Below are 13,846 nucleotides of genomic sequence, written 5' to 3' on the forward strand. Positions count from 1 at the left end.
ACAAGGCCGTGTAGTTAGGTTATTGAGTTAATTTTTCTAAAAAATTAGTCAAGATATGCGTAAAACTGACCCATGCCTTGGTTTAAAAAAAGAAAAAGATGTTCAATAATGTCATGTTTGATTTGAAACCACTACTAAATAAATTATAAAAAATTTAACTTTACCATAATCTTTTAATGAAAAAACAAAAAATAAAATAAAACATAATACGTCACGAATCTAAATCCCAGTTGGGTATCACGCTATCCTTTGGCTTTACCTATAATAAACAAACTCTATTTCGTTATAAGAAACACTTTTTAAATGATTAGTTCAATGTAAGCATAAACCAAACAAGTCCTTACCCCGACACGAAAACTAATTATTGTTTTTGTTTCGTTTCCTGATTCTGTGTTGGCGCATTTTGGCTCTGGATTTCAATGGATGAAGGGTTCACAACGATTGACGGGTCGTCAAGCGATGGATTGGGCTCATTACAGCCGTCCATTATCCCCTCAAACGTCCCTTTACTGTCCGCTTTTCTCGCCTTTTCTCTCGCCCAGTTCCTCAAGCTCTTCACCACCTGGTATATGTATTTTGTTCTCTGCTCTCCCTTCTTTACTCTTCTGTTTGGTTGCCAAGAAAACGCAGGGAAGGATTTTTCTCTTTGGAATTGGTTATTATTTTTTTTTTTCCAATGGTATTGTGTTATTGGGAGTTGAATATTCCTAAATATTATGATTTTACATGTTACAAATATGACATTATTGTAGCTAAAAGCTGTTTATGAGAGGAATTGTGCTGGAATTTAACTTCAACTTTCCCTGAACGCATACATGGTGAACTGTAAACAAATGCTGACTTTGGTTAAGTTCTATTTGTGTCAGGCAAATCCTAAACTTAAATGGTATTTATGTTGTGGGGTCTGCATATTTAGCACGAGTTTGACTCTTAAGGTGTGGAATCCGAAGTCATGGGAGATAGGCTAAGGGGAATTTTATTGGTTATAAAAAGAGGAAAAAGAGTCTCAAAATTTTGTCTACTTAAGGATTTCCTTTATGGGAGTATGCACATTAATTTGTATGTTGTAGCTTTGTGTGAGTAGTTTTGTTTTGGTATGCTAATTAATGGTTTTTGGTGAATTTTTTTTTGAGGTGCGTGTGTGTGTTGGGTGGTAGTGTTTAATGTTTTTTTGATTGATTTTGAACCTTATGTATGTCATGTTTGCAATTGCGATTTGAACAGCCACTTGAGTAGTACTAAAAGAAAGCTCCNATAATTTTTTTTTTTCTTAAAAATATTTTCTTTTAATTTTCTTAATTGATTAAAAATCATAAATTATGAATTTTTATTGGATTTAATATATGAGTTTGAAATTGAAAAATTAAATTCTAAGATTTTAATGTAGATTTTGATTTAATATTATTTATGTTGAGGTATAAGTTAATTAATTGTTATTTTAAGTTGGATTTGATTTTAAAGAATTGAAAAAACTCTAGAGATTTAAGGATTTCTTTAATTTTAATATATTGGTTAATTGTTTGATATTTAAAGTTGGATTTCGTGAGTTTTCATGTGTTAATGAGTTGAATTTCAATTAATCAGCAAAATTGTTTAAAAAACCTAAGTTATAATATTTGGAACCGCAGTTTATAGTTGATGTTTTGGTCCCATTGACTACAAATCTTGTCTATGTTTATGCCTAACACATTGGACTCAAGCTAGACTAAACACGCCGTTTACTTAAAAAAAAAAAGAGTAGACATTATTTTATAATCGATATAGTTATTTTATTTCATCGGCATTTGACATGCTGTTCTAATATATATATATATATAGGCTAAAGATTATTTTAATGGAATAATCTAAAAATAAAAAAAATAAAGAGAATCTAAGGGTGCGTTTGGTTTATTATTTTGGATAGGATTTTGGGGATAGTATTAGGTTGTTGGATATGGGAGTATTACGAGATAAATTTTAAAAATTTCTGTAAAAGCCCTTAGGTTTACTAATTTAATTAAAGACCCTAATATGTAAAATGATAAAAACACCCCCAGAATTTTTCGTGCCAGATTCCGGCCACCACCGTCGGAATCTGGGCGGAAAATTTCGTTACGGCACAGACCGGTCGGATCTGTGCCGTAACACGTCGTTATGGCCTTTTTCGGCCAGATCTACGGTCTGTTATGGCCGTCGACGGCCGGAAAAGGCCAAACGACGGCCATCTTTGGCCGTCAGCGACGTCATTTTCGACCAACGACGGCCTTTTCTTTGATCGTGGCTGACGGCCAGATCTGGCCTTTTCTGGCCAGATCCGTGGTGGATCTGGCCGGAAAAGGCCACATCGGTGAACTTCCGACCATTTCTGGTCGGAAGTTAGGCCGTTGTACAGATTCCGGCTATCACCGACGGTGGTTGCCGGAATCTGGCAAGTTGGGTTGATGGGGGTGTTTTTGTTAATTTTTAAACTTTTTTTAGGGGGTATTTAGTGAAATTAATAATCTTATGGGGTCTAAAAGTAATTATAAAAAATAGGGTAATATTTCTGGAATAATGTGTCAAACATTATTTGGAGAATAGCATCCAGAATATGGATAAAAATACTAAGCCAAACATAACCTAAATGTTACTGTAAAAAAGATTTGATCCTAATATTTTATATAACCCACTAAATTAAATAATAACTGTTATATGGACAGGTCAATTATTTTAATTAGAGGTGAATATAATGTAATATTCGCTCTTATCCAATATAAATATGAATTTTAGTTTATCATTAAGCTTCCAACGAATTACTTTATAATCAAATGAAAGATTCCGAACCTATTCAAATCTCGACAACTTTAGTTTAATTTTATAATTAAAACATTGATTAGTGAACTATATATAACTTGTTTAATATTTTTATACATCTTTAATGCATCGAATTTTTTAATTCAATCTTAAATAAATGAATCATGGTATGCTACAAAAGTTGAAAACAATTAATTAAAAAATATGGAAGTTGACATTAAAATATGCGTGCACTTTCCTACAATTTCTTGACCTGAAAGTGGGGCCGGTAGGGTAGAAAATTCCACGATGGGAAATTTCTTAATACAAGCAGCTAGAAATATCCGTAATAACTAATAAGTAGTTGGGTTGGGTTGGGTTGGGTTGGGTTGGGCTGCGATGCCCACGTCTCTAGAAAACGGCTAGGGTACACAGTTTCATCGTGATTTGTGAACTCACATTATTACATGGGGACCACCACATGATATCATATAACTTCATTTTTTTTTTTCCTATTTTGAATAGTATTTTAGTCCGTAAATTAACACGTGGGTTGTTGTGGTTAATTTTGTATTTTGTCAGCGTAAGGACAGTGAATTATAATTATTATTATTTAAATGTTCAATTATATGTTGTTAGGTTTAGATTCGATCCACTAATTTGATATTAGCTTTCGCTTTTACGTAAATGTCTTCATATTTATATATGTACGTTAATGAAAGGATTTATATTTTATCATTAGAAATGTGAAATGTAACATACTTCGCACTACATATGATTAAATGTCATATTATTATATTTTTGATCGTTGATCTTAGTCCACTCATTAGAAAGCTAAAATTGATTATATATATACGATATATCCAAACTAGAGTTTATACCTATTAAATGAATTTGTTTTGGATTTTGTCAGAAACATTATTTAATTAGATACTATAGGTACGCGGATATTGGATATTCCGGTTATAAGAAAAAAAAAAAAAAAAAAAAAAAAAAAGTTGTCGGAGCCGTTCTTTAATGATTAGTGTTTTCATTTGGCGTTTTCTACCTAGAATATGCACAGTTTGCGTTAGTGGGAAGAAAAAATACAGAGGCCACTTGTTATATAAAAAATTGATATTTTAAATAAATAATTATATTTTTCTTTCTACTATATATATATATTTTTTCCCTCTCTCTTTCAAAACAATTTTTGACCTCGAAAAAGTTTTTTAACGTCAAATTACAAACAGAAGGTAACGGTTAATATATTTGAGATAAACCTTCAAAATAACAATATAAATAGATTTAATTGATTGTGAAAGTGATTATTTTATATTTTTCATTATCTTTTTGTTGTTGGTGTTTCATACAAATATATTGAATGTTTTTTATTTTTCATTTTTTTTAATTAATTTGAAAAATACTTAAAATTCCAAAAGAATATACCGGTATTATTTATTTATCTCTTGAGATATGCAATATTACATGACCAATTACTGCATATAAATTTATTGGTTCTTTACGATGTTTGAATTTTTTAAAACGTTTTATCTCATAAAACAATTATTTAATCTATTTAAATAAAGAGAAAATCAATAATATCATAGAGATACAACATCAATCTAATATCAATTATTATACATGTATATGTATTTTATAATTATGTTGTGTATATGCTTTATCCCATTGTAATATGTCGTATCAATACATACGCCGAGCTATTGTGATCGGAAGTACACCATAATTTCATAGATTTTCTCTTAATCTTGATGAGTGCGTTTGCTTGAATATTTAGAGTAATTTTTGAAATATTTATATTTTTTTTGTGATTTTGTTCGTTTCGGATCCATCCAACAAATAGCACGTGGGTGGGAGATTTATAATAAACAAATGGAGGGCTGAGGGCACTGTTAGTGGTGGCTTCAGATTCAATCTCTTGCCGGTAAATTACAATACCGTACAAGGGGATAATGTTACCGTATGTCCACAATTTTTATTTATTTACTTGTGAGAAGTTGAAAAGGGTGGTTGATTTAGATTCGGATCTTTGACTGGATTATTCCCATTACCACTCCTATTTAAAGGAAATCAAACCACTCGTGACTTGACTTGTTGCTGCCTCCTAAATTGTGGTCACATTCTGTTCAATCCTCTTCTTTTCACTAGAGGTTCTTGTTGGTCCAATTGCTTTTTGTGTTTCATAATTTCTAACAAAATATTTTACAATATATATATATATATATATATATATAACGATCTGGACAAAACTCGACCTTAAAGTTCAATCCAGAACGAGAGGATATCCCACTTTATATAAATAAACATTGGACAGAATTCGCTCTTAAAAGTTATCCGAAAGAACGAGAGGGTTAGCCTATTTATCAACCTAGTTACGAAACCTTAACTTAGAGACTACAAGGGTGGTTATAAAAATTTGATCTTTTCAAATTTTTATATTATTATTTAAATACCATGTAGCTAATTGTGTGAATTTTAGGTTACTTAACCACTAATCAATGGGAAAGTCAAAGGTTCACATTGCTCAATTATTTTTGGACCTTCTCCAAGGAGGAGAAAAAACAGTAGCTCTATGGGAGGGTAGATTATAATCAGTACAAAATTTTGTCAATTCAATTGCTATTTTGAAGGGAGGAAAGTTACAAAAGCTATCAACATTGAAATGAAATGATTTATCTTCATCCAAATTTTCACATGAAAGAATTATATGAAATCCAATATAGGACAAAATAGACAATGACAGAGGAACTTTCATAAAAAAGGTATTGATCCCAAACAAAAAAAAAAAAAAAAAAAAAAGAAAAGAACACCCATACAATAAAATTGAAACCATACAATACAAGCAATTATAAAAAAGTGGGATTCTAAAATTTATATAAAGGGAATGTTAAAAATATGAAGGTGTCAAGCTTTCATTGCCCTTTGTACTCCAAAGGGGGCAAGAGAGATAGATATACCACATGTTTTATATAGCATATCACAATAATAATAATTATTTTCTACCTTTTATTTTAGTTTTTAAAAAATTTACATCTTCAAGAGGAGGGACGTAACTAGAACTTTTAGTGACTCGGTTTAAAACATTTAAGTTAATAAAATTATAATAAAATTTTATGGGATCAATATGAATTTAGGTGGAGTAAAATTGTAAATACTATAAAATATAATTTTTTTTTCACAGTTTGAGTGAGTTCAATTGAACCAATATGTTATAGTGTGGCTACGTCCCTATTAAGAGGTCTTGTGTTCGAGCCCTGCAATGGTATGTACCACAATTTTGACATATAAATCTATTGGATTTGTAAAGGTGTTAAGTAGGTTCGGGGATAAACCGCAGTAAAAAAAAAAAAAAATTACATCACAAATCATGAGAGAACCCATAAAAAAATTCATGTCAATGATAAAAAAATAGTTGTAAATTTGCTACAAAATAATAGAACAGTGATGTTACAAATATCCAATTATAAACAAATACTTAATTGGTGGTAATTTCTTGAGATAATAGAAATTTTGGCCAAAAATCTTGAAGTATATGGTTTATTTTTATTTTTTATTTTACATTTTTGTACAAACATAGTAATCTTATCCATGGTACGTTGAATCAAATGGTACAAATGTCTTTGAGGACATGGCACATATGGCAGCTTTTTTCACATCCATTCAATGAAACATCAATTTTAGTTTTAATTTAGACAGAGGACATGTACCCACCACATGTGTGGACACCCTTCGAAGGTGAGGCCGTTTATCTTCGGAATATTATAATTTGCAATGATATTATAAATGAGTTTTATCTATCAGTTTTTAAGTTTGATAACTCAGTAAACGTGTTTAATGAAGGATGGTATATAAAACATCAAATCAAATTTATATAATTATATTCAAAATTGATAATATTCAATCAGTTTAACAAAACAATATAATTGGTGTCAAAATGAGCTAACAACTCAACCGTGTAGTGTGAAGACCTCACGACCACACAAGGCCCAATGGATAGGAAGTGCTAGCTCAACGGTGTGGGTTGACATAACCTATGAGTACGTGAGATCCATTAGATTGGAAGTTTATAAACATCCCTTGTCGCTAATGAATAAGAGTTTAACCCGGATCCAACTAAGTAGATATATTATTTTGAACTCAATTCATACGAGATTCGCAAAAAAACGTGGAAATTAGGGGTATCATTACCTCTCCCACCAAAATAGGAGTAATGTTCCTTGGTAAAATTAATCTAAATTAGTAAATTTCTCCCTTGGTATGGTCCATTCTTTTTGGATTAATGCCTTCATACTTGAAAAGCCACGTATATAAGTCTCAAAGTTGGGCCCAAAAACTTAAAATAAGCATATCAAATTATCATGGGCTCATCCAAAAAAATTCTAAGTTAATTGCGGTCCACAGTTCTTGACCCCTAGCCAAAGGATGCAGTCAAGAAATTCTTCAAGCCCAAGTAGAGGAACATTTACCTTTGAATATGGATGACTTGCAATGTAAGAGAAGTATCTAACCAATGACTTCCAATTCTTAAAAACCTAAATCTTTGCCAAATAATCATTCCAATTGTCAATTTTTTGAAAGAGATTATTCTTGATTTTGAGTTAATATGTAGGGCCAAAAATCGTCTTGAGCTTGACGATGCTAATAACGAAATAAACATGTCACAGCCCAAGGCCTCAACCCAATCCCGATGTTGGGTCTCGCTTAAAATCACCTTGCGACCTACCTACTCTATGAGTTAGGTTATCTTATAAATTAAGCTAAACTGGGTTTCAGTTTCTGCCTACAGCAGTCTTAAATAGGAAATCAGAGTCCTATTCTATTTCCTCTTCTACTAGAGTCCAAATCTTACTCAAACTATTAAACTGATTTGATAAGGTCAAGAAATCATAATCTTTCATGATAGGGATTATCTCCCAAAATAGGACTTTGTGTCCTACTAAGATTCTAAACCTTATTTAAATTAGTAAGCTTAATCTGATAAGGTCAAGAAATCATAATTCTTTTTTAACAGGCTATTCCCAAAAAAGAGGACTCAATTCTACTAGGATTCCAATCCCTTGGGTTCACTATAAAAAAAGAGGTTTGCCCTCTCATTAGGCATGCAATCTCCCTAGTCAATACACTACTCAAAATCATATATTGCTCCTAAAGTTCTTGCTCCCAAGAACCCAACACTGTTGTAGTCCTAGCTTCTTACAAGACTCTGGTAATTCTTTCATCTTCTTAATTCTTATCAATAATCTTCTTCAGCTTTGCTGACTTGAGCGTCGAGTGCCTACGTAAACACCACCTCGGTATTTTCCGGAAGCTTTACGCTTGCCCTTTCATGTGTGCAGGTCTAGCGGTATGTCAGTGGCCTCAACCTCACGGGATCAGGCCCTATTTTCATTACGGTAGATTTTTTGCCTACAATATGTCATTAAACCTGATTTATTAGGGATGATAATTTAGCTAACGAGACAAGCCCAAGTATTAACATTTTCAGGTTATGATACAAGTCGATCATTTTTACATGTAGATTAGTCTATTTATTGTTTGAGCTAATAGATTTGTGCTAAATCTAAACCCTTGGCTGATGTTTATTTTGTTAACGAAGAAGGAATAAAAATAGAGAATGAGGATATAAATTTGAAGGAATACAAATTCATGAGTATATATTGTACTTGTGATTGATGTTGGTTAAACCCATGTGGATAGCCTAGATGGTTAAGGCGAATTGAAGATAATACGAATAGACGCATGATCTCATGTTCGATTTCCCATATGAGGGGTATTGAAAATTTATTATAAATTAACAGAAAAACAGCAAGAAAAATTCAGCAGCAAAACAGTGGAAGAACAACAACAAAACAACAAAAGAAAAGCAGGAAACCACAGCAAAACAACAACGTCAAGGTGTGCAAAAGCACTGTCCTTAAGATTAGAATTTCGTCTCTACTGGAAAAATCTTAGTGGTGCAAAAAGGCTCAACAGAGATTGACCTCAGGATACAATGATGAACCTTCTTTTAGAGTGCACACTCTAACAGAGGTTTAGAACATTAAGGAATGTAATAGTGACAAAGGAAAGTTAATAAAAACAGAAGAAATAAGGATTCTTTCAAGTGCAATTGTATATCTCAATGGAAAACACACCTCTTTTTATACTTGAAAATTTGTCCGTTTCCCTTAATTCATTCTTGCAGTAACCAAAGTAATTTAATTGCTTTATAGCATATAGTCCAAGAATTCAATTACTCTTTTAAAACATAACAGTCCAAAAATTCTATTTTTTAGAACATAAGTTCAAAAAACATTAAAATTGTATTTTGACCTACTAATTACCAGCTATTATCACAAGGCCGTGGTGTTAGGTTATTGAGTTAATTTTTCTAAAAAATTAGTCAGATATGCGTAAAACTGACCCATGCCTGGTTTAAAAAAAGAAAAAGATGTTCAATAATGTCATGTTTGATTTGAAACCACTACTAATAAATTATAAAAAATTTAACTTTACCATAATCTTTTAATGAAAAAACAAAAAATAAAATAAAACATATACGTCACGAATCTAAATCCCAGTTGGGTATCACGCTATCTTGGCTTTACCTATAATAAACACTTATTTCGTTATAAGAAACACTTTTTAAAGATTAGTTCAATGTAAGCATAAACCAAACAAGTCCTTACCCCGACACGAAAACTAATATGTTTTTGTTTCGTTTCCTGATTCGTGTTGGCGCATTTTGGCTCTGGATTTCAATGGATGAAGGGTTCACAACGATTGACGGGTCGTCAAGCGATGGATTGGGCTCATTACAGCCGTCAATCCCCTCAAACGTCCCTTTACTGTCCGCTTTTCTCGCTTTCTCTCGCCCAGTTCTCAAGCTCTTCACCACCTGGTATGTATTTTGTTCCTGCTTTCCTTCTTTACTCTTTGTTTGGGCAGAAAACGCAGGGAAGGATTTTTCCCTTGGAATTGGTTTTTTTTTTTTTTTTTTTTTTTTTTTTTTTTTTTTCCAATGGTATTGTGTTATTGGGAGTTGATATTCCTAAATATATGATTTTACATGTTACAATATGACATTATTGTAGCTGAAAGCTGTTTATGATAGGAATTGTGCTGGAATTAACTATAACTTTCCTGAACGCATACATGGTGAACTGTAAACAAATGCAGACTTTGGTTAAGTTCTATTTGTGTCAGGCAAATCCTAAAAATTAAATGGTATTTATGTGTGGGGGTCTGTATATTTAGTACGAGTTTGACTCTTAAGGTGTGGAATCCGAAGTCATGGGAGATAGGCTGGCTAAGGAGAATTTATGGTTATAAAAAGAGGAAAAAGAGTCTCCAAATTTTGTCTACTAAGGATTTCTTATGGGAGTATGCACGTAATTGTATGTGTAGCTCTCAAGCTCTGTGTGACTAGTTTTGTTTTGGTATGCTAATTAATGGTTTTTGGGAATTTTTTTTTTTTTTTTGAGGTGCGTGTGTGTGTTGGGTGGTAGTGTTTATGTTTTTTGATTGATTTTGAACCTTATGTATGTCATGTTTACAATTGCGATTTGAACAGCCACTTGAGTGTGACTACAAGAAAGGTCCTTTTGAATTATGAACTCTGTGGTAAATTTCAATGAATTGATGTGGGGGGAAAATTATTTGAATTTGAAAGCTTTACACACAGGGTGTGTTTCATTTTTGGTTTTTTTTTTTTTTTTTTTTTTTGTATATTCTGTTATGGTGAATAACTGAATATAGTTCTTCAAATAGTTGCATTGCATTAATATGTTATATATAAGTGGATAGCTTTCAAGATTTGACTTTGAAGTGGATGGCTCCAATGTGAAGGAAATTCATTTTGTTTTAGTCCCTTGTTTCTTTTTATAACCATGAATTATCTGTGATTAGTTCTTAATGTATCCTCCTAGACGAGCAGGTACAAGGAGAAGAGATGGGACCCGAGAAGATTGGTTAGATCAGGTGGAATGCCGTCATCCCATTCAGCAACTGTGAGTGCTCTTGCTGTTGCTATAGGTTTTCAAGAAGGGAGTGGAGGATCAGCATTTGCTGTTGCTGTGGTTTTGGCATTTATAGTACGTACTTATAAACCAGGTCTTGTTCATTGTTTTGTGATTGTATGCATATTAATATTTACTTTAATGAATTAATTATAAACAAAGTGCTAAAAGTAAGCTAATATTGTATTTCTGCTAGAGTTAAATTGTAGTTTGGTTCAATTGGAGATCATAGTTGACTTCTCATCACATATGTTTCATCTCTATTTGGTCTTATGAACATTTTACTTCTCATTTAATATTTTAGCCAAGTATGGAACATATAGAATCATTTTCATGGCATTGATACATTTAGTTTTTTGGGGGATTACATTGTTTTTTGTATCATTGAAATGCCATCTATGATTGTCAAAACTCCATATTGTATCATAATAGTTTTAACTTAGTTTATAAAAAGCCATAGTTAGCCGCTAGTTGGAGCAGGTAGATAGAAAGTTCTGATTTCATTTGTGTGTTTTGGGTTCAAATAAATTCTCTTGTTGAACAGGTTAATTCAGAAAATATCCGTGCTCTCAGTTTCCTATCATTTTCACTCGTTCAAATAATTTATGCTAAAGACAATTTATTTTGCTGGTTAGATAAAGCACCTGGGTAATTATTGTCATTTCTAGTAACCCACTTCTCATTTTAGTCTTTGTGCTTATTTGCGTTGGAAAGCTATGGGGATTGATAATATTTCGTGGTCTCTTGTAGGTAATGTTTGATGCTTCTGGTGTACGGCTTCATGCTGGTCGTCAAGCTGAAGTAAGCTCATTGCTCTAATGTAATTTCATTTCTTGAACCATACATATTAATAATTCGGTTCCCCTAAACCCTGATAGAAGTTTCCTAGCGAAATAAAGGAAGAAATAAAAGAACAGAAATGCCTGTCATGGCTTTTGTTACCTCTATATCCTCGGGTTCTTTTTATGATATGTGTGATGGTGCTGTATTAGTTTTGTATCTAAGCTTTATTTCCCATAATTACTACAATAGTTTTATCGTATATTTTATTTATTGCAGTTACTAAATCAAATTGTATGCGAGTTACCTCCTGAACACCCTGTCTCCAGTGTTAGACCTCTACGAGATTCGCTTGGTCATACTCCAGTTCAGGTCTGTGACATTTTCTTACTTTGTATGCTTTCATACAACTGAAATCATGCTATATTCACTTGCCATACTCTGTGTTAGGATCTCACATTGGAAAGGAAGAGGGTGGGCATGTGTGATGTGGGTTATAAAGGGCTTGGGCACCCTCCCTTGGCAAGCCGGTTTTCCAAGGAGAGTTTTACCCAAGCCCATGAAAGATCCATGGTTTAGCCCAATTGTTTGAGTTGTTGGACTGAGTTCCTATCAATTGGTATCAAAGCATGATCCTGCGTCCATGGGACGTCGCTTACGTGGCAGGTTGACCTTGGGCTCGGGCTGCTACCCCGAGAAAAGGCATGGAGGCCCGAGGGAAAAAGGATCTGCGTAGTCACCCAAGGGGTAAAGAGGCCGACGGAGACGTCGGCTGCGGAAGCGTGGTGGTGTGTCAGGATCCCACATTAGAAAGAAAGACGGTGGGTATGTGGGTTATAAAGGGCTTGGACACTCTCCCTTGGCAAACCGGTTTTCTAATGAGAGTTTTACCTAAGCCTATGAAAGACTCATAGCTTAGCCCAATTGCTTGAGTTGTGGGAGTGGGTTCCTATCACTCTCAATTAGCAATTTAAAGCTATTGCTTACGCAATTTACGATCAAATGACTTTGAGAATGATCACTTCATCTCATGCAACTTTTGATCACCAGTCCCTGTTCTTGACTAATTGTAACTTTTTGTTTCATTAATGTTGCTGCAGGTTGCTGGTGGTGCTATTCTGGGATGTTTAGTAGCATACCTAATGAGAACTTAGAAGGGATGATGTAGATGTGTAGTCAAGAGCAATTCTTTAACAACTGTAATCATTAATTAACATGTACTACATTTGATGTTGTTGCAAGCTTTCCTGCTCATGTAACGCAGCAAACTAAATCGAGAATATCCACGTTCCTGGAGGGCTGTTGCTAATGTAAATTGCCTGTGATATTCATCAGAAGTCAGGATACTTCAGTAAATAATATATTTAACCATTGCTTGTACTTGTGATTGTTCTTTGTCTCATTTTTTTTTTTTTTTCCGTTCTACATTAAGAATGCATCTGAAAGCTCTTTCTAGATTAATAATCAAAGTATCATTAATCATTACCTAGTTTCTCTATGTAATCTAAGTCTATAGTTATCTCAAAGAACTTCCCATTTGAGTATGAAGTTTTACTGATAGATTTCTTGTATTCAGTTTGTCTCAAGTGTAAATGAAAGGTTCTCTGTTTGGCGAATGGAGTGAAGTAGTGATGCCATGCCAAAAATTACCAATTCAAAGCTTGCTTAACATCACAAGCAACTTCGCTAACTTTGTTTTGTGGGTAAGTAAGCCAAATTTGTGTTGCAATGTTGAAAGAAGATCATTTCGTATAGGTGAAGTGAAATCTAATTGTGAGGTGTCTTGTATTGACATCTTGATTACCTTAAATAAACCTAAATTTCGAGATGTTGTTTGCGGATTGAGGATTGTTGTGGGCCTAATATGACAGAGGCATCTTCGTATGTGTGAGATTCATGATTCATTATAGGTGAGGTAATGTTACTTGTCACAATGATGGATGACAATTTATGGATAAGAGATTCAGGATTCATTATAGGTGAGGTAATGTTACTTGTCACAATGATGGATGACAATTTATGGATAAGGTTGACGAGGAAGATTAGTGCATATCATATGTTAACCTTCTTTTATTATATGTTTGCTATATTGAGGAAGAGATGATAATAGTGAATAATCTAGGTAGAAAAGAAAGGATAGCCAATATCCATAAAGATAAAGATAAATAACTTGCTGAAATGGAAAAAGATTTGGTTGAGAAAGATTAGAGGAATCTCTTGGCTAATGTATCAAGTCTTGTTCTTCGTCTTCTTCTTCCTGTTGATTTCGTCTCCATTATAAAGTATGACATCTAATTGGGACCCAAATGGGCCGGTGT

The 13,846-nt window shown here is 33.1% G+C and overlaps 1 protein-coding gene across 3 annotated transcripts; it reads left to right on the forward strand.

Annotated features, from left to right (window-relative positions):
* The first annotated feature begins 293 nt into the window (after positions 1 to 293).
* Positions 294 to 12,908, forward strand: LOC116145296 (uncharacterized membrane protein YuiD-like). Of its 3 annotated transcripts, XM_031430747.1 has the most exons (6): positions 294 to 565; positions 10,667 to 10,823; positions 11,499 to 11,549; positions 11,808 to 11,900; positions 12,195 to 12,349; positions 12,629 to 12,908. In XM_031430747.1, exons 1-5 carry the CDS (start codon positions 420 to 422, stop codon positions 12,336 to 12,338), a joined length of 591 nt encoding a protein of 196 aa, XP_031286607.1. In that variant the 5' UTR covers positions 294 to 419; the 3' UTR covers positions 12,339 to 12,349; positions 12,629 to 12,908. The 3 variants fall into 3 exon arrangements, with proteins under 3 accessions (XP_031286607.1, XP_031286608.1, XP_031286609.1); XM_031430748.1 differs by lacking the exon at positions 12,195 to 12,349; XM_031430749.1 differs by lacking the exons at positions 12,195 to 12,349; positions 12,629 to 12,908 and adding an exon at positions 11,293 to 11,396 and having other exon boundaries at positions 11,808 to 11,883.
* The last annotated feature ends 938 nt before the right edge of the window (positions 12,909 to 13,846 follow it).

This window comes from Pistacia vera, unplaced genomic scaffold (genome assembly GCF_008641045.1).
Source record: "Pistacia vera cultivar Batoury unplaced genomic scaffold, PisVer_v2 Contig460, whole genome shotgun sequence".
Taxonomy (NCBI): Eukaryota; Viridiplantae; Streptophyta; class Magnoliopsida; order Sapindales; family Anacardiaceae; genus Pistacia; species Pistacia vera.

What these genes read in the sequence shown, in the direction of transcription:
- LOC116145296 (XM_031430747.1), top strand. Translation starts at nt 420, where the DNA reads ATGGATGAAGGGTTCACAACGATTGACGGGTCGTCAAGCGATGGATTG. An exon ending in CTCAAGCTCTTCACCACCTG is followed by an intron (nt 566 to 10,666) that starts GTATATGTATTT and finishes CTAGACGAGCAG; the next exon opens with GTACAAGGAGAAGAGATGGG. An exon ending in CTGTGGTTTTGGCATTTATA is followed by an intron (nt 10,824 to 11,498) that starts GTACGTACTTAT and finishes GGTCTCTTGTAG; the next exon opens with GTAATGTTTGATGCTTCTGG.